We start from the raw sequence: 25,795 nt of genomic DNA, 5'->3' as shown, positions 1-25,795 counted from the left end.
AGGCTGGAGTGCAATGGCGCGATCTCGGCTCACCGCAACCTCCGCCTCCTGGGTTCAGGCAATTCTCCTGCCTCAGCCTCCTGAGTAGCTGGGATTACAGGCACACGCCACCATGCCCAGCTAATTTTTTTTTTTGTAGTTTTAGTAGAGACGGGGTTTCACCATGTTGACCAGGATGGTCTCGATCTCTTGACCTCGTGATCCACCCGCCTTGGCCTCCCAAAGTGCTGGGATTACAGGCTTGAGCCACCGCGCCCGGCAGTTTATTTTTTTAGTTTTAGTAGAGATGGGGTTTTGCCATGTTGGCCAGGCTGGTCTCAAACTCCTGGCCTCAGGTGATCCACCCGCCTCAACTTCCCAAAGTGCTAGGATTACAGACAAGGGCCACTGAGCCCAGCCTGGCAGTTTTTTTAAAACTAAATATGCACCTACCCTTTGACCCTGCAATTCCACTCCTATGAATTTACCCAACAGAAATGAAAATCTTTCTGAGGTCTTTAAACCAGAAAAAAAAAAAAAAAAAAAAAGAAATGAAAACGTATGCCAACAAAAACACTTGTACAAAAATATCCAGTTACTTTATTAATACTAACTCCAAGCTGGAAAGTGTTCAAGTGACCATTAATAAAAAATGGATAAACAGGCCGGGCGTGGTGAGGCTTAGGCCTGTAATCCCAGCACTTTGGGGGGCCAAGGCAGGTGGATCTCCTGAGGTCAAAAGTTCGAGACCAGCCTGGCTAACATGGCAAAACCCCATCTCTACTAAAAATACAAAAATTAGCCAGGTGTGGTGGTATGCATCTGTAGTCCCAGCTACTCTGGTGGCTGAGGTAGGAGAATCACTTGAACATGGGAGGCGGTGGTTGCCGTGAGCTGAGGCTGTGCCATTGCTTCCTCTCCAGCCTGGGCAACAAGATCAAAAGAAACTCCATCTCAAAAAAATAATAATAAATAAATAAACTAGATAAACAAATGGATATTTCTTTTAACAAAGCTGAGATAAATTTAAGGACCAATGAGCTCCAAGTTATTTTATTATTTTATTTTATTTTTATTTTTGAGACAGAATCTCTTTGCCACCTAGGCTAGAGTGCAGTGGCACAATCTCAGCTCATTGCAACCTCCACCTCCCAGGTTCAAGCAATTCTTGCGCCTCAGCGTCTTGAGTAGCTGGGGTTACAGGTGTGTGCCACCATGCCTGGCTAATTTTTTGTTATTTTTAGTAGGGACAGGGTCTCAAACTCCTGGCCTCAAGTGATCCGCCCACCTTGGTCCCCCAAAGTGCTGGGATTACAGGCATAAGCCACTGCTCCTGGCCCTGAATTATTTTATAGATATTTATTCTCAAAGTAGTTCTAAAGTGTAGAGTTGAGCAGACATTATTATATCCATCCTACAGACAGGGAAAACAGGGGAACAAAGAAATTAAGGAACTTATTTAATATCACAAGAACATTAACAATGCCTATAATAACTTGAGATTCTACAATTATTGTCTTATTTAATCCTCCTATAATCTTATTTTATACAAGGGAAATGCAAGGCTTGTGGAAAACAAAAAGCTTGACCAAAACTATGAAGCCTATCTTCCTAACTTCTATCTTCTCTCATAGCTGAGGTCCAGTTAGTCAAAGGTTTTGTACATTTTTTCTGCCAAGACACATAGATGTTCACATTCCCACAAGTACAGCTGAAGTTATACATATTTTTTGCCAACTCCTTATAATCTTACTGCTTTTCTTTATGTGTAAAAAGGCATGCAAATACAGCAAGTAAAAGTGATATCATCATAGGAATAGCCTTGAATTTTTTCCAATTTATATTTTACAAAAAGCAAATCATTTGCAAATTTTGTTATCTTTTTTCTTTTCTTTGAGACAGAGTCTTGCTCTGTTGCCCAGGCTGGAGTGCAGTGGCACAATCTCAGCTCACTGCAACCTCCGCCTCCAGGGTTCAAGTGATTCTCCTATCTCAGCCTCCTGAGTAGCTGGGATTACAGGTGTGCCCCACCACACCCGGATAATTTTTGTATTTTTAGTAGATACAGGGTTTTACCACGTTGGCCAGGATGGTCTCATACTCCTGATGTCAAATGATCTGCTGCCTTGGCCTCCCAAAGTGCTGGGATTACAAGTATGAGCCACCGTGCCCAGCCAAATTTTATATCTTAAGTAAAATTAGAAACAAATTATTTTGCAGCATTAAGACTGAGAATCTCAGAACTAGCATGCATCTTCTAAGACCTTTCCTTATATAGTATGCTATGATCAAGTAGACTGACCATTTACTAAAAAGGAAGGTATAACAGTAGAACTCTTGTAGCCCCAAACTGCCTTTTCCATTTGGTTCTGAAGATCTATTTCACATGTGACCATCACCAAATGGCTTTTTTTTTTTTGAAACAGAGTTCTGCTCTTGTTGCTCAGGCTGGAGGGCAATGGCGTGATCTCGGCTCACTGCAACCTCCGCCCTCCGGGGTTCAAGTTATTCTCATGCCTCAGCCTCCTGAGTAGCTGAGATTACAGGCATGCTTCACCATGCCTGGCTATATTTTTTTGTATTTTTAGTAGAGACAGGGTTTCACCATGTTGGTCAGGCTGGTCTCAAACTCCTGACCTCAGGTGATCCGCCTGCCTTAGTCTCCCAAAGTCCTGGGATTACAGGCATGAGCCAATGCACCCGACCTAAATGTGTTTAGCATATAAATATGTCAAAGAGAATTCAGCCCCCAAGTTTTAACAAAGACCAAGGTTATTGGACTTCGATCCTTAGTGGATGATGAAATAGCACAACTCTTTAGCAATACGGCCAAGTCACATCATCTTCTTCCTTCCTTATTTCCCCACTCCCACAACTCCAGGTTTCTATAGAAACTTTATAATGTTTTGCCTTTTCTTCAGTACCCAGCTACATAAGCAGCACTATAGGTACCTATTCTCAGAAATGATTTATGGCTGGGCGTGGTGGCTCAGGCCTGTAATCCCAACACTTAATCGAGTGGATTGCTTGAAGCCAGGAGTTTTGAGACCACTTTGGCAATGTGGCAAAACCCCATCTCTACAAAAAAAAAAAAAAAAAAAAAAAAAAAATTAGCTGGGCACACTGGCATGTACCTTTGTCCCAGGTACTTGGAAGACTGAGGCAGGAGAATTAGTTGAGCCCGGAAGGCAGAGGTTGCAGTGAGCTGAGACCATGCCATTGTACTCTACTAGCTTGGGTGACAGAAGTAAAACCCTGTCTCAAACAAACAAAAAAAGAAATGATTTATAACAAAATCGACTCTGTACTTTTCTCAGCCTGACGGCTAGTTGACAAATGTAGTTGCAATTTGTTCTTCATCACATTGTTTCTCTATTCTATCTAATTCTCTAAGACCCTAACTTCAAAAGAAAAAAAATCCCATGATTAACAGACCAAGGACTCTATATAAATCTATCTCTCTTTTTCCTTTTTTTGCGGAGATAAGTCTTGTTAAACTTCTGGCCTCAATCAATCCTCCTGCCTCAGCCTCCCAAAGTGTTGGGATGATAGATGTAAGCCACCACCATGTCTGGCTCAGATGTATCTCATTTGCTTATTTATTTATTTTCTTTTTATTTATTATTATTATTTTTTGTGTGTGACGGAGTCTCGCTCTGTTGCCCAGGCTGGAGTGCAGTGGCATCATCTTGGGTCACAGCAACCTCTGCCTCCCAGGTTCAAGTGATTCCCTCAGCCTCCCAAGTAGCTAGGATTACAGGTGCCTGCTACCACACCTGGGTAATTTTTGTATTTTTAGTGGAGACAAGGTTTCACCATGTTAGCCAGGCTGGCCTCACTCTCTTGACCTCAAGTGATTCACCCGTCTTAGCCTCCTAAAGTGCTAGAATTACAGGCCTGAACCCCCTCACCCAGCGCAAATTAAATTCTTACTTCATGGAAAGAATATACAATTTCTTTAAAGATCAAGCTATGATGCACTTAGCTTAATTTGATTCAACATACACACAACCTTTCAGAAATAAATCTATATGTAGCACAAAGAAATCTCTACAATGTCTTGAACTTTTAAAAGAAAGCCAACAATACAAATATATCACAATACAATTTTCAAAATGTGTTTACATAATAGTCAGTTAAGACTTTCCTTATTTTAGGCTGGGCATGGAGGCTCATGCTTATAATCCCAGCACTTTGGGAGGCTGAGGCAGGTGGATCGCCTGAGGTCAAGAGTTCAAGACCAGCCTGACCAACATGGAGAAACCCCGTCTCTACTAAAAATACAAAAAAAAAATTAGCCAAGCATGGTGGCATATGCCTGTAATTCCAGCTACTTGGGAGGCTGAGTCAGGAGAATCACTTGAACCTGGGAGGCGGAGGTTGTGGTGAGCCGAGATCGTGCTACTGCACTCCAGCCTGGGCACAAGCAAGAGCAAAACTCCATCTCAAAAAAAAAAAAATTAAGCTAAGTATTTCTATTTCTATACTATTTCCATTTCCATACTTAGTATTTCCATACTAACCTAAGTATTTCTATTTCCATTTAACTCGGTCAACTTTTATTAGCTATCTACCAAGTGTCAGGAATTAGACTAGCCAGTAAAGATACAAGGGGAAATGAGACATGGATCCTATCCCTCAAGGAATGCTCAGCCTTGTAGGAGAGATAGCTATCTCTACCCTAACATTCAGTCTACCAGTGCCACTTCACTGAGTTAATGAAGACAAAGTTAATTCATTACAGAACACATATGATTATGGAACTAGGGGGGACATCAGAAATTATCCATTCTAATTTTCTCATTTTGCAAATGAGGAAACTGAGGTCAAGGGAAGCTAACTTGCCAGAGTCACACTGCTGGTTGACTCCGCCAGAACCATAATGCAGATCTCTAACTCTATACTACCTACAGTATAAGGAATTTCCATCTAAGGAGGTATTTTTAAATTACTCTTTAGCAATACTTTGTTTCAATTATAAAGTAATTCATATTCACAGTGAAAAAATAACATTATAGAAATATATAAAAGAAAGAGAAGATGTCACCTCTTTCTTTCTCCCCTTTAATCTTATTTCATGCCCTAGGGATAACCCATTAAGTTTCTTGTGTGTCTGCCCAAAATTTTTTCTACACATATACATGTACATATAGGTGGAATAATTTAAAATATGGAACCCCAAAAATGCATCTCTAACCTCAGACTGATGTTTTCCTCTGTATAATTTAGTTAACAGAGTCATATAATATTGAACGTGTCCTTAAGCTTGTAAAGCTGTAGGTATAATGTTCTTGTTAGGTACAGCTCACCTGTTTTCCAGATCCGGCATGCTTAAGTTTCTAGCAGCAAAGCACATTTTGAGAGGGATGATCTTTCTGTCCTTGGTACTGTTCTGGTGTTTTGGTGAACCAGAGTCCTCACTGCCACTAAAGCTTGGTGACTGGGGAGCTGCACCTTCCCATGGCAGATCTGATACTAATGATGGCTTCTTGATGTATGGTGTTACTTCTCGGATGAACTTGACTATGAACAACAAAATCAAAGAAGGAGGTTAGTAATTTTGCTTCCTATAATAAATGATAAGTAACGTATTCACATACATGCTATGTCTATAACAGAGTAGGGGAAATGGCTGGGTGTGGGTGGCATGGGTGGCTCATGCCTGTAATCCCAGCACTTTGGGAGGTGCTGGTGGATGAATCACTTGAGGTCAGGAGTTCAAGATCAGCCTGGTCAACAAGGTAAATCCCTGTCTCTACCAAAAACACAAAAAATTAGCTGGGCATGGTGGCACACACCTGTAGTCCCAGCTACTCAGGAGGCTGAGGCAGGAGAATTGCTTGAACTCAGGAGGAGGAGGTTGCAGTGAGCTGAGATCATGCCACTGCACTCCAGCCTGGGAGACAGAGCAAGACTCTGCCTCAATAACAAACACAAAGTGGGGGGTGGGGGAAAGTAAGTTAAAGAGCCATGAATCCCCTGGAGATAGATTCAGTACCTTCCTTTTTTTTTTCTTTTTTGCTTTTTTTGTATAACCTATGATACAAAGAAAGATTCAGTACCTTCTAAGACAGAGCCATCTAGGCTCTAGATGACTCAACCTTTAGAAACTTCTCAATACTTCTACCCATTGGTTCTCTGTCTTCTGAAGCCATACAGACAAACTTAATCTCTCTTCTACATGAGAACTCTATAATTATCTGAAGATAGATTTTTCTCTTCTCTCTCCTCCCCATACTAAGCTAAATATTTCTTTTTTTTTTTTTTTTAAGACGGAGTTTCGCTCTTGTTACCCAGGCTGGAGTGCAATGGCGCGATCTCGGCTCACCGCAACCTCCGCCTCCTGGGTTCAGGCAATTCTCCTGCCTCAGCCTCCTGGGTAGCTGGGATTACAGGCACGCACCACCATGCCCAGCTAATTTTTTGTATTTTTTAGTAGAGACGGGGTTTCACCGTGTTGACCAGGATGGTCTCGATCTCTCGACCTCGTGATCCACCCGCCTCGGCCTCCCAAAGTGCTGGGATTACAGGCGTGAGCCACCGCGCCCAGCCGTAAGATAAGTATTTCTATTTCCATTCAACTCAAGGCAACTTTTATCAGCTACCTACCAAGTGTTGTCGGGAATTAGGCTAGCCAGTAAAGATACAAGGGCAGATGAGGTATGGATACCATCCCTCAAGGAATGCCCAGCCTTGTAGCGGAGACAGCTATGTAAACAGGTCATTACAGTTCTTAAAATCAACCGCAAAAATAAAGTATATTCAAGATAAAGTATGATCTGATAAGCACAAAGCCAACTCAACTGATCCCCCTTGCTTGTTTAAAATACTCTTATTTCCATTAATTTAGCCCCAAATGAAAATCAAGCTTTCAGTAGATAAAATGCTTTTTTAAGTTCAATTTTAAAACTCATAAAATACTTCTTTTACTTCAGTCATGACTACAATTACTGTCACTTGAGGCGTGGTGTTCTTGTTTCAAAAACTATAGACAAACTAGCTGGGCACAGTGGTGCACACAGTTTCTCCTGTGAATAGGTAATACATGCACATAAAACCAAACTCAAGCGTTAAAATTTTATAATAAAAATCCCAATTTTTAGCTACTCTGTCTCTATTCCTGGAGGCAACCATTCAAAGAGATACCCTGATATGTTAAGCATGTATAAAAATAAACACATACATATACATATAAAGATATACATATATGTGCATGTATATCTGATCATGCATATGGTAGTATATTATGCTTATCATGCTGCATCTTTTTTTTTTTATTTAATAAGGTTGATGATAGTCTTTTATAGCCTAATAGTTGATAGCTCATTCTATAGCATGATGAGATTCCTTTGGAATCAAGCAGACCTAGTTCAAATCCTAACTGTGCTCACTACTCAAAGCTATGTGACTGTACTTAACTGCTCTGAGGTCCTCATCTATAAAATGGAAGTAACACTAAGCAAATAAAAATTTCAGGCACATACTAAATATTCAATGAATACAGTAGGTATCTTCCTTTTTCCTTCCCTAAATTAGAAAGTTAGACAAGAGTTGAAAAATTTTAATGGTGGTCAGGCATGATGACTCACGCCTGTAATCCCAGCACTTTGGGAGGCCGAGACGAGCAGATCACGAGGTCAAGAGATGGAGACCATCCTGGCCAACATGGTAAAACTCCGTCTCTACTAAAAATACAAAAATTAGCTGGGCTTGGTGGTGTGCACCTGTAGTCCCAGGTACTTAGGAGCCTGAGGCAGGAGCATTGCTTGAACCCAGGAGGCGGGGGTTGCATTGAGTTGAGATCACACCACTGCACTCCACCCTGGCAACAGACCGAGACTCCGTCTCAAAAAAAAAAATTTTTTAATGGTAATCAGTAGAAGAGTTATTTTCTTATATATTATTTTAAAAGATCTGCTGAAATTAAACGTAATCATAGAAAATGTGACAATTCCAACGCCAGCATTTAGATGTAGTATATCTCTGTGCTTTTTGTGCATAGTTAAAATACACGTACTTCTGGGAAGACAGAGTAAAAGCCAGCTGCCTTGGATCACCAAGGAGGTTTTTTTACCCTAGAAAAATCAGCAGGAGTGCAGTCAGTATACCCCTTGAGCAGCTGACTCAGGCATTTCAATACATACTTCAGCTTTGTGCTTTGAAGAACTTTGGCAGAAATTCCTAAGGTTTCCAGTTACTGCAAATGGCAGAGGCATACTTTTTGAACATTTAAGGCAGTACACCATTGGGCTACCAACTGGAGGAAATTAAAGACATTCTAAATGACTACTCTTGAATATTATAGTGGTTAGAAAAGAACCCTTAATGATATACTCAGAAGTTCATTCAATCACACAGCAGCATCACTGAACTGATTACTACATACATCCTAAAACAAAAACATACATACATATACAATTTATGTATTACCTTGTTAAAAGAGTAAGTATTATCTGAGTTGACGGCAATGTAGTCCATACCCCCATCTAATCAGCCATACATAATAGCTAAAGAGCTGTGGACAGACATCTGTTTCTATTCTACCTGAGGTTTGGGAATGGTGAAAAGTTAATAGTCTTCTGTTTCAGTACTGTGTTAAGGCCTTAACCTGGACACATAGCTGGATAAGCAGTCTTTACACCCCTACATGGCACTTTCAGTTCAACTCAGAACCCACAATATATTTCAGAATTACTTCGTTTTTCCTGATAGTTGAAGATAATCCTCAAAATATTTAATCAAACAGATGTTTACAAACTGTTTTGAGTGTTTATATGCTGAAGCTAATTTTCTTTCTTCCATTCATGTGTTCCTTTTACTAAATGTGAAGCGGGGTTTCCTCCCACCCCAAAAGCATTACTGTGATCCCTTCTCTTCTTTACAGTGACAAAACACATACATGCACTGTACACATGTAACTGTAAAGATGTCTGGAAGGATCTTAATCAAAGTATCAGTAGTGCTTATATATAGGTGAAGGATTACATTTTTTTCTTTATGTCATTCTATATATTTAAATTTTTTCTAAGTCCATAGTATTTAATTTAAAAAGTTATTTAAGAAATGAAGAAAGTTTATTCTGAAACCTTGTTCAAACTCTATCTTAATTTTATTTTTGAGATAGGGTCTCACTCTGTCCCCCAAGTTAGAGTACAGTGGCACAATCATAGCTCACTGTAACCACAAATTCTTGGGCTTGAGTGATCCTGCCTCAGCCTCCTGAGTAGCTGCAACTACAGACACACGCCACCACATCTGGCTAACTTTTAAATTTTTTGTAGAGTCAAGGTTTTGCTATGTTGCCCAAGCTGGTCTCAAACTCCTGGCCTTAAGCAAGCCTCCCACCTTAGCCTCCCAAAGCATTAGGACTACAAGCATGAGCCACCACACCAAGCCTCTTGCTCAAACTTTAAACATGAAAGATATGTAAACTGAAATCTTGTTGCGCTTTCAAAAACTATAATGCACTGGATGGGATCCAAAATCCAACTGATTCTTACTGAATTCTAAGCTCTAATGCATAAGGTTACAAAGAGTTCCATGTTTGGGGCATGAGGCAGCCTCTGCTTTTAAACTGAACGGTATTAAGTGGCTTTTTTTTTTTTTTTTGACAAGGTCTGGCTCTATCACCCAGGCTGAAGCGAAGTGGTGTGATCTCAGCTCACTGCAACCTCTGCTTCTTGGGCTCAAACCATCTTCCCACCACAGCCTACTTAGTGGCTAAGACTACAGGCGCACACCACCATACCCAGCTAATTTTTGTATTTTTAGTAGAGAAGGATTTTTGCCATATTGCTCAGGGGGGTCTCTAATTGGTGAGCTCAAACGATCCAACCCCCTTGGCCTCTCAAAGTGCTGGGATTACAGGTGTGAGCCACTGCACCTGGCCTGTTAAGTGGCTTTTTTTCTTTTCCTTTTTTTTTTTTTTTTTTAAAGCAGAGACGGGGTTTCACCATGTTGGCCAGGCTGGTCTCCAACCTGCAACCTCAAGTGATCTGCCCACCTGGGCCTCTCAAAGTGCTGGGATGACAAGCAGGAGCCACTGCGCCCAGCCTGGCTTTTTAAAGCTTATCTAGACCGTTGCCGGGTGCAGTGGCTCATGCCTGTCATTCCCAGTACTTTGGGAGGCCGAGGCAGGTGGATCACTTGAGGTCAGGGGTTGGAGACCAGCCTGGCCAAGATGGTGAAATCCCATCTCTACTAAAAATATAAAAATTAACCGAGAGGGGTAGCAGGCGCCTGTAATCCCAGCTACAGGCAGGAGAGAGGTGGAGGCAGGAGAACTGCTTGAACCCAGGAGGCAGAGGTTGCAGTGAGCCAAGATCACACCATTGTACTCCAGGCTGGACAACAAGAGTAAAACTCCGTCTCAAAAAAAAACAAAACAAAAAAACAGCTTATCTAAAAAGATACTTTACTTCATAGGGCAGACACAGCCTTTGGCTACAAATACACATTTCTGGATTAACAGATCAACTTCTTTTATAAACATCAACTTCACTCATTATGTTCTTCATCTCTAACTCTTACCTTTTCCATGTTCCAACTGGTGATCTTTACTACGAGTTTAAGTGAAACTAAGTTGGCAACACAACATTATTTCCCCTGCTTCTGCAAGCAAGTTTGTTCCTGGATTATTCTGGCGGTGGAAGATCTGGCTGTGCATTTTGCATAGGAATGAATTATGTTGACATCACTGTTAAAGTATTCTCTTAGGCAGATTCTCTTCAACCTCATCCCAAGCTCTTCCCTCAAGTCAGGAACCTGACAGATGATCACAAAAACATGAGGAAGGAATTGCTTTACTTTAAGTAAAAAGCCTTTTACATTCTCAACTTGCAGGTGTCTTGCAGTGTAAGTCTTCTGGCCATTTGGGATTTAAGTAGACTGCAATCTAGAGTTTGGCGACATGAACCTTAAATGAGTTCAGAGTGACTCTGATTTCACTATCCCTCTTCATTTTAAAATAACATAGCATATTACTAATTTATTGAGCTCCTACTATATACCAGGAACTATTTTAGGCATGTAGAATAATTAGCCAGTGAATAAAATATGTAAAAAATAATTATGTAATTAATAATTTAATGAAATTCTAGAGAAATGAAAACTTACATTTACATAAAAACCTGTACACTAATATTCTTAGCAGCTCTATTCTTAAGTGTCACAACTGGAAACAACCCAAATTTCCTTCAATGATGAATGGATAAACTATGATACAGCTGCAGGATAGAACACTACTCAGAAATAAAAAGGAATGAACTATTGATATCTCAGTAACCTGGAAGAATCTGAAAAGCATTATGCCAGTCTCAAAAGTTATATGATCCCATTGCTGAAAAGAAAAAACTATATGATGAAAAATTCAGTGGTTTCTGGCCAGGTGCCATGGCTTATGTCTGTAATTCCAGCACTTTGAGAGGCTAAGGCGGGCGGATCACTTGAGGTCATGAGTTTGAGACCAGCCTGGCCAACATGGTGAAACCCCATCTCTACTAAAAATACAAAATTAGCTGGGCATGGTGGTGCATGCCTATAATCCCAGCTACTCGGGAGGTTGAGGCAGGAGAATTGCTTGAACCTGGAAGGCAGAAGTTGCAGTGAGCCAAGACTGTGCCACTGCACTCCAGCCTGGGCAACAGAGCAAGACCCTGTCTTGACCAAAAAAAAAAAAAAAAAAAAAAAAAAAATCAATGGTTTCTAATGGTTAGGGATGAGAAAGGATATAATTATAAAGGGATGGCACAACAGAGTTTTCTAAAACCATGGAATGATCCTGTATCCTGACTGTGGTTACAGTTATAAGAATTTATGCATGTGTTAAGATTCACAGAACTGTATATCTTAAGGGAAAAAGGTCAGTTTTACAGTATGATAATTACAAAATAAAATAAGTAAATTATAAATTATATTAGAAGATGTTAAGTGTAATGGGAAAAGGAAATACAGCAAGGGAAGGGATTGAAAATGCTGCCAGGGGTGTCAGTTTGTAATTTTAAACATGGTAGTTAGGGTAAGCCATTAAAAGGATATTAAACAAAGACTTTAGAAGATGGGAGAGTTGGCCATGCAATATCGAGAAGCATTCCAGCCAGGTAGACAGTGTGAAAGCAGTAAGGAAGACCAGAGACACTGGAGCCAGGTAAGTGAGGGAGACAGAACAGTCAATGGAATCACAAAAGTAATGGGGCTGAGAGGCAGACTATGTAGGGCCTTTTAGGTCATGGCAAGGACTTTGGCTTTTATTCTGAAATGGGAAGCTACTGGGAGATTTTCAGAAGCAAGTGACCACTATGTTGAAAACAGAATGAAAGAAGGCCAAGGCAGAAGCAACAAGACCAGGTGGCAGGTTATCACAGACGAGAGATGATGGGAGTTGGACCAGGTGGATAGGAGCGGAGGTGGTGAGAAGTGGTCAGATTCTACATCAGATTACATAGAGGGGTGACAAAAAGAGGAGTCAAGGATGATTTCAAGAATTTTGTCCTGAACAACTAGGACAGAGTTGCCCTTGACAGGTTTAGAAGAAAGAGGAGGAACCTGAGACATACATTAGATAATCAAGTCTAGCAGGCAGCTAGATGTGTAAGTTTGCAGTTCACGACATGGGTCTAGGCTAGAAACATAAATTTGGGAGCTATTAGCATATGGTTGCTATTTAATGTCATGAAACTGGATAAGATCACTGTATCAGTCAGGATACCAGCAGGAAACGATAGTAAGGGATTTAATAAAGGGACAACTTATGAAGATGTGTGCAGAGTGCAGGGAAACCACATGGGAAAAGAGTGTAGTATCCCAGGGCTATTAACAGAGTGGCTGTTTCCACACTTAAGGCTGAAGGAACTAGGAAAGAGAGTGAATACCAAGCTCAGAAGAAAAGAGCCCTATAGAGACTGACGTGAGAGGAGCAGTGACCTTCAGTCAATTCAGCCAGATTGCAGTGACCTGCAGATTGGGCGCCAAGGGGATAAATGCTCCAACCTCACCCTCCTCCTTTTTGCCCTCCAATGTCCTACTGGGGCTCTACATTGGCCAAACCCAGCAAAAACCAAAGGCCAAGGAAGTTTGCTGATGTTGTCCATGCAGGTCAGCATCCTGGGACAGATGGCACATAGAGAAGGAGCAGACCTAGAAGGGCACATGGAAGACTTCCAGTACAAGCAAGGAAGTGAGTATGGATAAGGAAGCAGACACTCCACTATCAAAGAGCTGAGAAGAAAAGGAGGAGGGAAGCAGGAGATCCACGAAACACAAGTGCTCCATAGAAACACTGTCCTAAAATAGTACCAAGTTCATCCAAGCTGAAAAAACCTTCCCTTGACCTAATGAACCCAGACTTGGCTCTTCCCTCCCTTCACCATTCCTTGAAAATCGAAACAAAACAATTTCTGCTTATTGTTTCTATTTTCTCCTTTCACTCCTAAATCTCTTTTGAATAAAACAGCATTCTAAAGGGTCATCAAGGTTTTCTTACCCAATCCAAAAGCCCTTTCTCCATCTTTATGCTCCACCATTCCAATATGTAAGACAATGCACTCTACCACCTGTTTTGTATTCCTTCTTTTTGGCCATTTATTTTTTAAGTGCCTTTTTTCTCCTCCTATTCCTATAATCTAGGTGTTCCCTAAATCTCTGATTTTAGCACTTCTCACTTTATCCTCTCATCCCTGTCAACTTTCTGCTGGATATCTAGTTTGACATAGTTCTCTAGAACCAATATTATCTCCTATTGGCCCCAATCCCACCACCAGGGTGCTGCCCCATCCTTCAGATTCAGCATATCCAAACAGGAACTAATCTTCATTATCCCTTATCCCCGCTCTTGTGCTCACTCTTGTAGTTATTAGGATTAGCATCATCATCTCTCTCACCATCCTGGATCTAAACCAGTACTATAGTTAGCCTAGTGGGAAGCACACTCTTCTGTATTAAAGGTTGTCCAAGTGGTTAATTCTTATGCTCAAACAAGGTTTGGAAAATGCTTCCCTAAACCTTTGCAGACCAATCCTTGTCCCTACCCACTACATCTAATCAGGTGCCAAACCACTTCTGAAATTGTTCTCTAGCCTACCTACTCCCCTTACTTCACACTGCCAACATGGCTTGGATAACCCAGCCACTGTAATGGCTTCTTCTTCTTTTTGTAATTGTAAAATATACATAACATAAAGTTTACTATTTTAACCATTTTTTTTTACACATACTGTTCAGGGCATTAAGTATTCACATTGTTGTGAAACCACAACCACCAGCCATCTCCACAACTTTTTCATTTTCCCAAACTGAAACTCTATACCCATTAAACAATTACTCCCTGTTTCCCTCTCCTCTGGAGGCCCTGGCAACTACCGTTCTACTTTCTGTCCCATGAGTTTGACTACTCTAGGTACCTCACATAGGCGGACTCATACAATAGTTGTCCCTTTGTGTCTGTACTAGCCTCTTTTTTTTTTTTTTTTTTCAGACGGAGTTTCGCTCTTGTTACCCAGGCTGGAGTGCGATGGCGCGATCTCGGCTCACCGCAACCTCCGCCTCCTGGGTTCAGGCAATTCTCCTGCCTCAGCTTCCTGAGTAGCTGGGATTACAGGCACGCGCCACCATGCCCCGCTGATTTTTTGTATTTTTAGTAGAGACGGGGTTTCACCATGTTGACCAGGACGGTCTCGATCTCTTGACCTCGTGATCCACCCGCCTCGGCCTCCCAAAGTGCTGGGATTACAGGCGTGAGCCACCACGCCCGGCTGTACTAGCCTCTTAATAGATCTCCTTGCCCAAACCCTCTTCCCTTCTCTCACTCCTTTACACAAGGTTGCCAGATTGATTGTCCTAGACCCTAACTCGTATCAGGCCACTCTCGATTTCAAAGAGTCTCTAAGGTTTCCTATTGCCTAAGGAATGTAAAGTCTTCCATATAAATTAATCTTTTCAACTGACTCTTTTCTTCTGTCCCCTCATATATCTTACTAAACTGCTTGCACAAGAAAACCCCTCAAAAGGTTTCAAGCATAAGCATAGGCCACCAAAATCCAGTAAACTATTTGCAGAAATGTATATTCTGACTTTTCCTGTGTCCTGATTTATATCAATTCCCTCATTTTTTCACTTCCATGTGTCCAAATCATACTCATTTTCCAAAGCACATCTCATATTCCACTTCTACTAATCCTAATGCAAATGTAATGGGAACTTACTGAGATCTAGTACAGAAAAACCAATGATTCTATATATCTAATGGGACTGCATCCACATAACTCCAAGAACAGTTGTAGAAGTGGTAGCTAATGGGTTCAAACTCATCACAATTCCAGGATATTTGAAGAAACTTAGTACAGCAGCTGATGTGCCCCTGATATTGGTCAGAGGGAAATTTCCTCATTATAGGCCTGAAAGCAGAGAAAAAAATTCCTGGTACTATGTTGTTAGCCCTGGGGACACAGCAGTTTGAAGCTGTCATATTGGTGCCAGGCTTTTTTGCTTTGTTTTCTTTCTTTCTGCTCCCTACTTCCTGCCTTTCTTTCTTTCCCTTACTTTTAGTTCCCCCTGCCCCACTTTGGTCTCATTTCTAGGACTCTCACAGGTATTCTGAAGGACATTTACAGTGATTAAAGTCTCTTAAAAAAATCCTCCTTTCTCCATCTATATAGAAACTACTGAGAACAGCCCAGTGTTCTGAAAGGCAATCACAATGGCTAATGCTTGAATAAGATGTTACTTAACTCAATGTTGTTTCTATAATATGGATATACACTACAGGGGTTTTGAAATACCACTTAACTTATGCTTAGGATAGTTCCAGGAAGTGAACAGGAAGGGAAGACCCCCATTCATCTATTCTACATCAAATTAAAACTGGCTAAGATGTTCCAAACTACTCATCAGGAGCAAGCTGAAGGCTGGGCATGGTGGCTCATGCCTATAATCCTACCACTTTGGGAGGCCGAGATGGGTGGATCACCTGAGGTCAGGAGTTTGAGGCCAGTCTGGCCAATATGGTGAAACCCCATCTCTACTAAAAATGCAAAAAAATTAGCTGGGAATGGTGGCGTGTGCCTGTAATCCCAACTACCCACGAGGCTGAGGCAGGAGAATTGATTGAACCCATGAGGCGAGGGCTCCAGTGAGCTGAGGTGCACCACTGCACTCCAGCCTGAGTGACAAAGTGAGACTCCATCTCGGAAAAAAAAAAAAAAAAAAAAAAAAAAAAAGTCAGGCATGGTGGCGTGTACCTGTAATCCCAGCTACTCAGGAGACTGAGGCAGGAGAACTGCTTGAAACCAGGAGGTAGAGGCTGTAGTGGACCAAAATCATGCCACACTCCAGCCTGGGAGAGACTCCATCTCAAAAAACAAAACAAAACAAAACAAAATAACCAAGTTGAGGGCTGGGTGCAGTGGCTCACACCTATAATCCCAGCATTTTGGGAGGCCAAGGCAGGTGGAACATCTGTGGTGAGGAGTTCGAGACCAGCCTGCCCAACATGGTGAAATCTCATCTCTACTAAAAATACAAAAATTAGCTGGGCATGGTATACCAAGTTGTGTAACACATAATGTTTTCTGCATCTCCATACTCTGGTTGTGCTCCTTTCCTTATCGGTTGTTTGAGAACAACCATTAAAGCTAATCTTTATTGGCTGGCCTTATTCCTTCCTTTCAGGTAATTAAACTGGAAATACTGAAAAGAAAATAAATACAAAATTCCTAATTACACTATATTTTCTTCCAGACTTTTTAGTCCCATACTTAACAAAAGAACAAACATTTCTCCATGTTATACAAACTCTTCACAAGTATCATTTAAAAATAGCTATATAGCATTCCATATTGTGTGTTTACCATAATTTATTTAGGCATTCCCTAATTATTGGGCGCTTAGGTTTTTGGGGTTTTTTGAGACAAGATTTCACTCTGGTATCCAGGCTGAAGTGCAGTGGCACAACCACAGCTCAGTGCAGCCTCAACCTCCCAGGTTTAAGCTATCCTCCCACCTTAGGCTCCCTAGTAGCTGGGATTACAGGTGCACGCCACCATACCAAGCTAATTTTTGTATCTTTTTTCTAGAGACAGGGTTTCGCCAGGTTGCCCATGCTGCTCTTGAATTCCTGAGCTCATGCAATCTGCCCCCTCGGCCTCCCAAAGTGCTGGGATTATAGGTGTGAGTCATCCTGCCTTTTTTTTTTTTTTTTTTTAAAAAGACAGAGTCTCACCCTGCAGCCCAGGTTGGAATACAATGGCATGATCTCAGCTCACTGCAAACTCCGCCTCCTGGGTAGCTGGGATTACAGGTGTTTGCTACCACACCCAGCTAATTTTTTATATCTTTAGTAAAGACAGGGTTTCAACATGTTGGCCAGGCTGGTCTCAACTTCTGACCTTGTGATCCACCTGCCTCAGCCTCCCAAAGTGCTGGGATTACAAGTGTGAGCCGCCATGCCCAGCCCTGTTTTTCTTTTTCTTTTTTTTTTTTTTTTTTTTTTTCCAAAAAGAGACAGAGTCTCATTCTGTTGTCCAGGCTGGAGTGCAGTGGCACAATCATAGCTCACTGCAGCCTCAAAGTCCTAGGCTCAAAGGATCTTCTTGCCTCAGTCTCTTGAGTAATTAGGACTACAGGTGTGCACCACTGTACCTGGCTAAATTTTTTATTTTTTGCAGAGACAGTGGGGTCTTGCTATGTGGCCAAGGCTGGTCTTGAACTCGTGGCCTCAACTGATCCTCCTGCCTTTGCCTCCCAAAGTGCCATGATTACAAATATGGAGCCGCCACACCTGACTAGGGAATTTAGTTTAATTAACACTACACTGAACATCTTTTTCAACAGAAAAATGACTGGGTCAAAGTAATATTTAAGGATCATGATAAATATTGCCAAATTGCTCCCCCTGCAAAATCTGTATCATTTTTATACTCCCGCCAGCAGTATATAAGCATGTCCATGTCACTACACTTGCCAACATGAAGTAATCTCACTTAAAATAACCTTTGCTATTTAAATAGGTAAAAAATGGTATATATGCCCACCCAATCTTGATCTCCTGTCTCAACAAATGCAGGATATTATTATTTTCTTCTACTTAAAAGCAGGAAGTCCATGTCTCTTTATGCTTTTATTTTGTCTGAAGAACTGGGAGGGGTGATTTGTGATAACAGTGAAGAGTTACAGGACAATCACCAGAACCTTATATCTCACACAAATTGAATTTAAGTTCTTGATGTACCAGCACATCTAAAATTATACTTAATTTCCCATTATTGCCTTGTCATTTAATTCTGTGACATTAGTTACTTTCCTCTTGCTAGGCATGAGGGAGGAAAAGTCCTCAACAAGAAAACCAAGCATGCCCTCAGAAGCAGTAGTGTCTTCCAGATTTCTAAGATGTGGCTTGGGTTATGGTGATCTTGGAATTTTCAATTCTGTTCATTATCCATCTTTCCTTCTCTGTTTCAATCTAAACTCTGGTCCAAATCAATAAAAGTAGGAGAAATATCCTTTTTTGAAAATCTCAAATTACTACTGAGATAACAAGGAGAATTCAAGTATAATTTTAAACCTCTGAGCTATAGTGAAATAAGTCCAAATAAACTAGAAAATAAAGCAGCTCTGAAATTTGTCCCCAGCAATTAAAATTTCTGGATTTAAAAATTAAAACCTTTTAGCCGGGTGCAGCGGCTCATGCCTGTAATCCCAGCATTTTGGGAGGCCGAGCCAGGCAGATCACGAGGTCAAGATATTGAGACCATCCTGGCCAACATGGTAAACCCTGTCTCTACTAAAAATACAAAAATTAGCTGGACGTCGTGGCACATGCCTGTGGTCCCAGCTACTTGGGAGGCTGAGGCAGGAGAATTATTTGAACGCAGGAGAAGAGGCTGCAGTGAGCCAACATCAAGCCACTGCACTCCAGCCTGGTAACAAAGCTCGGACTCCATCTCAAAAAGAAAAAAAAAAAAAATTACAGCCTTTTATAATGAATTTATACAAACTGGCAAAAAAAAAGCCCTAATATTTTTTAGGCCTCAACAAAGTCTAACATGAATATCTATTACTTTTATACAAAAGTATTAGCTTTTATATATACAAATTCAGAATAACAAGCAAGACTGAAATAATTTGGGGCTTTGGCTATCTACTGTATAAATTCTCCTTGGTAAATTTCTTTAACTACTGATATAATATGGTAAACTAGTTCTTGGTCATTTATAAAGTATATATTTCTTTTTTTTTTTTGAGATGGAGCCATTGCACTTCAGCCTTGACAACAGAGACTGACTCTGTCTCAAAGAAAAAAAAAAGAAGACTCACATACTATAAAATTAAGGGTATCAGAGTTATTGATAAGTGAATAAAGCAAGCTCTAAGTTTTATATATTTTATTTTATTTTATTTTATTTATTTATTTATTTATTTTTTTTGAGATGGAGTTTCGCCCTTGTTACCCAGGCTGGAGTGCAATGGCGTGATCTCGGCTCACCGCAACCTCCGCCTCCTGGGTTCAGGCAATTCTCCTGCCTCAGCCTCCTGAGTAGCTGGGATTACAGGCACGCGCCACCATGCCCAGCTAATTTTTTGTAGTTTTAGTAGAGACGGGGTTTCGCCTTGTTGACCAGGATGGACTTGATCTCTTGACCTCATGATCCACCCGCCTCGGCCTCCCAAAGTGCTGGGATTACAGGCGTGAGCCACCGCGCCCGGCAGTTTTATATATTTTAAAAAGTATATATAGATCAGTATGTTAATAAAGTGCTCAAGAAAATATGTCAATTTGCTATTAGTGGTTATATTTGTGAGTGCAATTACAGGAACTTATATTTTAAAAATTAAGCATTTCTATAATGAATTTTCTATAATAAACATGTACTCTGTAATAAATTATTATAAAGTTTACTTTCAAATACATGCCATCAGGCCAGATGCAGTGGCTCAGGCCTGTAATCTCAGCACTTTGGGAGGCCAAGAAGGGAGGACTTCTTGAGGCCAAGAGTCTGAGACCAGCCTGGGCAACATAGTAGGACCATGCATCTACAATAAAATTTAAAATTAGCCAAGCATGGTAGCACATGCCTGCAGTCCCAGCTACTCGGGAGGCTGAGGCAGGAGAATCCCTTGAGCCCAGGAGTTCAAAACTGAAGTGAGTTATTATTGCACCACTGCACTCCAGCCTGGGTGACAGAGTGAGATCCCATTTCTCAAAAAAATTCAGGCAGCTTCCTCCATATCAGACCCACCAACTTAAGTAAAATTTAAAAATTTTAAAAATAAAAAATAAAAAATTCAGGCAGGGCCCGGCGGCCCACAACTATAATCCCAGCACTTTGGTAGGCCAAGGAGGATGGGTCACTTGAGCCCAGGAGTTCAAGACCAGCCTAGGCAACATAGCAAAATCCTATCTCTACAAAAAATACAAAAAAATAGCCAGGTGCAGTGGCACATGCCTGTAGTCCTAGCTACCCAGGAGACTGGGGTGGGAGGATCACTTGAGCCTCGGTGGCTGAGGCTACAGTGTCTTGATTGCACCAGTGCCCTCTGGCCTGAATGACAGAGTGAGATCCTGTCACTAAATAATAAATTAATAAAGTGCCGTCAAATAATAATGAAAAAATTATTAGAAAAGTAATTTCAGAAATAGATTCAATAGCAAAACAACTATGTCAGGTGAGTCGCTACTCAGTAAATACTGAAAAAATAAGGGAGTATCAGTATGGAATTGCCATAGATCTATATCTTGTACTGACAATTAATTTGCATTAACCTACAGTTGATGCCCTCTAGATATTTTTTGTAAAATCATTAATGCACAGCAACAAGCTTTAAAATCAAATGAACCTCAGCTCAAGTCTTGATATTACGTTTATCAGTTGGGAGGTTTGAAGATTACCACTGTGCCTCAGTTTTCTCATTTGCAAAACATACACCCTTAAAGTGCTATTGTGGGGGATTAAATGAGATAATGTGTGAAAGGTACATAGGCCTATGCTTGAGGGTTGTAGGCACTTATTATCTGTATATTTAGTGTGTATGTATACATATACTTTGTATGTACACAATTAATAAAATATGCTTTGGCAGGAGTATAGTATAGTGGACAGAGTCAAGGATGTGAAACTGAACAGATTCAAATTTGAATTCTAGTTCTGCCAATTACAAGCTTTGTGATTTTGGACAAATAATTTCACTTTAAAATCTCAGTTTATAATCTATAAAATTCTTTTTTTTTTTTTTTTTTTTTGAGATGGGGTCTTATCCTGTCACCCAAGTTGGAGTGTAGTGGTGCAGTCTCAGCTCCCTGAAACCCTTGCCTATTAGGTTCAAGACTCAGCCTTCCAAGTAGCTGGGACTACAGGCATGCACCACCACACCTGGCTAATTTTTGTATTTTTAGTAGAGATGGGGTTTCACCATGTTGGCCAGGCTGGTCTGGAACTCCTGACCTCAGGTAACCCACAGTGGTCAGCCTCCCAAAGTACTACGATTATAGGCATGAGCCACCATGCCTGGCCATAATCTATGAAATTCTAATACTAATCCTAATACTAACTTTACCAAGTAATTGAGATGTTAAAGAAGCTTAACTAATAAAAGTAAACTGTTTAATGGGGTCTGAAAGGCATTAGGCACTGATTATAACCTACAGAGTGAAGTTATTATGTACCATACCTTTAAAGAATATTTGGACATGGTAATTAAGATATCTCCAGAAAAGCTGGGCATGGACATGAGTAACATAATTCAGTTAAATGTTGTTGCTAATTGCTCTAGATTAAGGATTCTTACAACTATTTTAATAAAGCGTCCTTGGTCAGCACCACTATGTGCTTATGAATATTTGGGATACGGTCACTCTCTCCATATACTGAAGGTTGTCACATAGACTCTATATGTATAATCTTATCTGCTGAGGGGTTAATTCGGCTAAATTTCTTATTAAATCTGCCATAAAAGCAATTCTCCTTATAAAACAATTATATGCTTAAACAAATGGCTTCTGAATGAGCAGTTTGCTCCTGCAATAACATAAAAACGTAATCTTAGGGCCAGGCAACATGGTTCACACCTGTAATCCCAGCATTTTGGCAGGCCAAGGCAGAAGAATTGCTTGAGCCCAGAAGTTCAAGACCAGATTGGACAACATAGCAAGACCCTGCTTTTACAAAACAATTTAAAAATTAGCCTGGTGTGGTGGCACATGCCTGTAGTCCCAGCAACTCAGGATGCTGATGTGGGAGGATGGCGTGAGCTTGAGAGTTCAAGGCTGCAGTGGGCCATGATCCCACCACCGAACTCCAATATGACAGTGGGAGATCTTGTCTCAGAAAAAAGCAAGAAAGAAGGAGAAATGAAATCTTATCATAAGGAGTAATAATGAATTAAAATATTCTTATTAGAAAATCAGTCCTCCGAGGTGGGTGGATCACGAGGTCAAGAGATTGAGACCATCCTGGTCAACATGGTGAAACTCCATCTCTACTAAAAATACAAAAATTAGCTGGACATGATTATGGCACATGCCTGTAGTCCCAGCTACTTGGGAGGCTGAGGCAGGAGAATTGCTTGAACCCAGGAGGTGGAAGTTGCGGTTAGCCGAGATTGCGCCATTGCACTCCAGCCTGGGTAATAAGAGCGAAACTCCGTCTCAAAAAAAAAAAAAAGTCAGTACTTGCCTCACAAACCCCAAAAATAGGCTTTTATCTATCCCTAGCACAAATGATAGGAAACAACGTTTTGTTTTTTTTTTTGACTCTTAAGGACCATAGACTGGACGTGGTAGCTCACGCCAGTAATTTCAGTACTTTGGGAGGCCAAGGCGGGCGGATCAACTGAGGTCAAGAGTTCAAGACCAGTGGGGCCAACATGGTGAAATTCCATTTCTACAAAAATAAAAAAATTAGCCAGGTTATGATGGTGGGTACCTGTATTCCCAGCTACTCAGGAGGCTGAGGAAGCAGAGGTTATTATGAGCCAAGATTGCACTACCGCCTGGGAGACAGAGTGAGACTGTCTCAAAAAACAAAACAAAATAAAAAAAAGAACCATAGGCTGGGCATCTCATGCCTATAATCCTACCACTTTGGGAGGCCGAGACGGGCAGATCACCTGAGGTCAGGAGTTTGAGACCAGCCTGGGCAACATGGTGAAATTCCGTCTTTACTAAAACTACAAAAATTAGCCAAGTGTGGAGGCAGGCGTCTGTAATCCCAGCTAATCGGGAGCCTGAGGCAGGAGAATCACTTGAATCCAGGAGATGGAGGCTGCAGTGAGCCGAGATGACACCACTGTACTCCAGCCTGGGTGACAGAGCGAGACTCCGTCTCCAAAAACAAAAAAGGGCTATAATGTTCCTCCCCTTTTCAACAACTCTCTCCTATGTGAAAAGCATGTGGGATCTTTAAAATGTTTGATATACAAATCTTGTCCTCAGGCTGTTTAGTTGAGGAAGAAAGGAAGACATGTGTCTCCTAAAATAGGCCAACTAATAAAGTAGAAATTATAATAAGGCAAAACATAATAAATGCTATAGAGGTGTAAATACAATGTTACACATAACTGGATGTAACAGCAGCAAATAAAATAACTGAAAAATACTTACATAAAAACTTACTAATGTTTTTCCACTAGACAACAACAACAACAACAACAACAACAACAACAACAAAACTATAGCAGTTCAAGTGCAAGGAAATCCTTATCCGTATTTTTGTTGCTAAGTGGATATGTTCTGGACTAGCTGGATAAACCGGATGGTTTGTTTTAGATCAGCACCCTGAGTGATAAACTATAGACGGAAATACAATATTAACCCAGCACAATAGCTGTGTTCAAAGGGTCAGCAACCACTCCATCCTGAACATCCAGTCAGAGTCACCACTTGGGAACAAGAAAGTCCTCCAAGTTTCCATGTCTTTGAACACTTGGTAATTTTCTTTTCTCTTTTTTTGTATAAAAGAAATGCAATTAGTACCTGCCAGGCCTTTGTTGTTATTAGAGCTTTTCAAACCAAATAGGCAGAATTAACTGAGTTGAGGAAAAAAGACAAAGATGTCTTCATGTTCTTTCCCTCTTTATTCTTACATAACATACACTAATGAATTCCAATGTAGTAAACTGAGAACTGTCAGAGTTAATAGAAATCAACTATTGCATGTTAAGTAACATTGTCTGACATTGGTCAACCCACATACTATAACCACTCGCTGATAATTTGTTTTATTAATTTTCTTAATGAAAAGGTAATGAAAACAAAAGCTGGAACAATTTGAGCATCAAAATAAATAATAGTATACAGGATTAAAGCCCAAATAATAAAATAAATGTCCATGAGTCCACAATAATATAAATAAATAAATAAATAAATAAATGGGAGAGAAGAGTCAGCTCTTTCTTACAGAAGGATTCTCATTAATAAGTGTAGCAGGCATGGGATAAATAGAAAATCATCTTTAAAACACTATAGTAATAATTGTTGCGGGCAAGATCCACTGATTTATGCTAAAATTAGCGGGCAAAAGTTTAAAGTACAACTGGGTGTTTGCATAATCTCAACATATTTTTCAAGATATTTACAAAGATAATTACAAAGGAAAAATAGGAACTTTATGTGGAGAAACATGACAGTAATCAAGGTTTTACATGACTTGTATTTAAAAATATTGATGTCGTACCCGCCCCCCCACCCAATATGATACACTGAGAATGATACATCACTTCTCTAATATCCTGCCTAAGAACGCATAATCTCCATCTATTCATGATGAAGCAAGAGACAAACCCAAATAGAGGGACATTCTACAAAACCACGTAGTATTCTTCAAAAGTGTCAAGGTCATGAAAGACAAGACTGAAGAACTGTGACAGATTGGAGGAAACAAAAGAAACATGACAACAAAGTGTAATGTGGGATCCTCGAACAGAAAAAGGACATTAGTGGAAAAATGGGTGAAAACCATAAAGAAACTGTAGTTTAATAGTATCATACTAATGATGGATGGTTACAGTGACTCATCCCTGAAATCCCAGCACTTTGAAAGGCCGAGGCAGGTGGATCACCCGAGGTCAGGAGTTCGAAACCAGCCTGGCCAACATGGCGAAACCCCAACTCCACTAAAAATACAAATATTAGCCAGGCATTGTAGTTCAGGCACCTGTAATCCCAGCTACTCTGGAGGCTGAAGCAGGAAAATCACTTTAACCCGGGAGGCAGAGGTTGCAGTGAGCTGAGATTGTACCACTGCACTCCAGCACCTGGGTAACAAGAGCAAAAACTTCACAAAAAAAAAAAAGAAAGAAAAGAAAACAAAAGAAAAGAAAAAGAAAGGAAGGAAAGGAGAAAAGAAAAGGGAAAAGGAAAAGAAAAGAAGGAAGGGAGGGAGGGAGGAAGGAAAGAAGAAAGGGGAAGGAAAAGAAAAGAAAAAAGAAAAGAGAACAAATCACAGAAAATCTGGAAAACAGAAAATAGTCACCTTTACTATCAATGAAACACGTGGATCGTTCCTTCTAGTCTTTTTGTCTATGTTTTTATCTTGCTTTTAAACAAATCTTATAATTTTTTTTTTCCTGAGATGGAGTCTCGGAAAAAAAAAGAAAAAAAGAAAAAAGAAATAAAATTTATTTCCTATGATCCATGTTAGAGGGAAAAAAAAAGAAAAGAAAAAAAAGATGGAGTCTCACTCTGTGGCGAGTGCAGTGGCATGATCTCAGCTTACTGCAACCTCTGTCTCCTGAGTTCAAGCGATTCTCCTACCTCAGCCTCCTGAGTAGCCGGGATTACCGGCAGATGCCACCATGCCCAACTAATTTTTGTATTTTTAGTAGAGACAGG

The 25,795-nt window shown here is 40.5% G+C and overlaps 1 protein-coding gene across 1 annotated transcript in view; it reads right to left on the bottom strand.

Annotated features, from left to right (window-relative positions):
* The window catches only part of SNTB2 (syntrophin beta 2), a 124,584-nt gene that overhangs the window by 55,361 nt on the left and 43,428 nt on the right, over positions 1–25,795 (bottom strand). Inside the window, exon 2 of the mRNA XM_032284298.1 lies at positions 5,289–5,502. Within this exon, the coding sequence (XP_032140189.1) occupies positions 5,289–5,502 (214 nt within the window). The remainder of the gene's footprint in view (positions 1–5,288; positions 5,503–25,795) is intronic.

The sequence above is a fragment of the Sapajus apella genome, unplaced genomic scaffold (genome assembly GCF_009761245.1).
Source record: "Sapajus apella isolate SASKATOON/1434 unplaced genomic scaffold, GSC_monkey_1.0 scaffold15, whole genome shotgun sequence".
In the NCBI taxonomy this organism is placed as follows: domain Eukaryota; kingdom Metazoa; phylum Chordata; class Mammalia; order Primates; family Cebidae; genus Sapajus; species Sapajus apella.
Note: the sequence above shows the minus strand (reverse complement) of the source record. Positions and strands in the feature narration are given on the sequence as shown.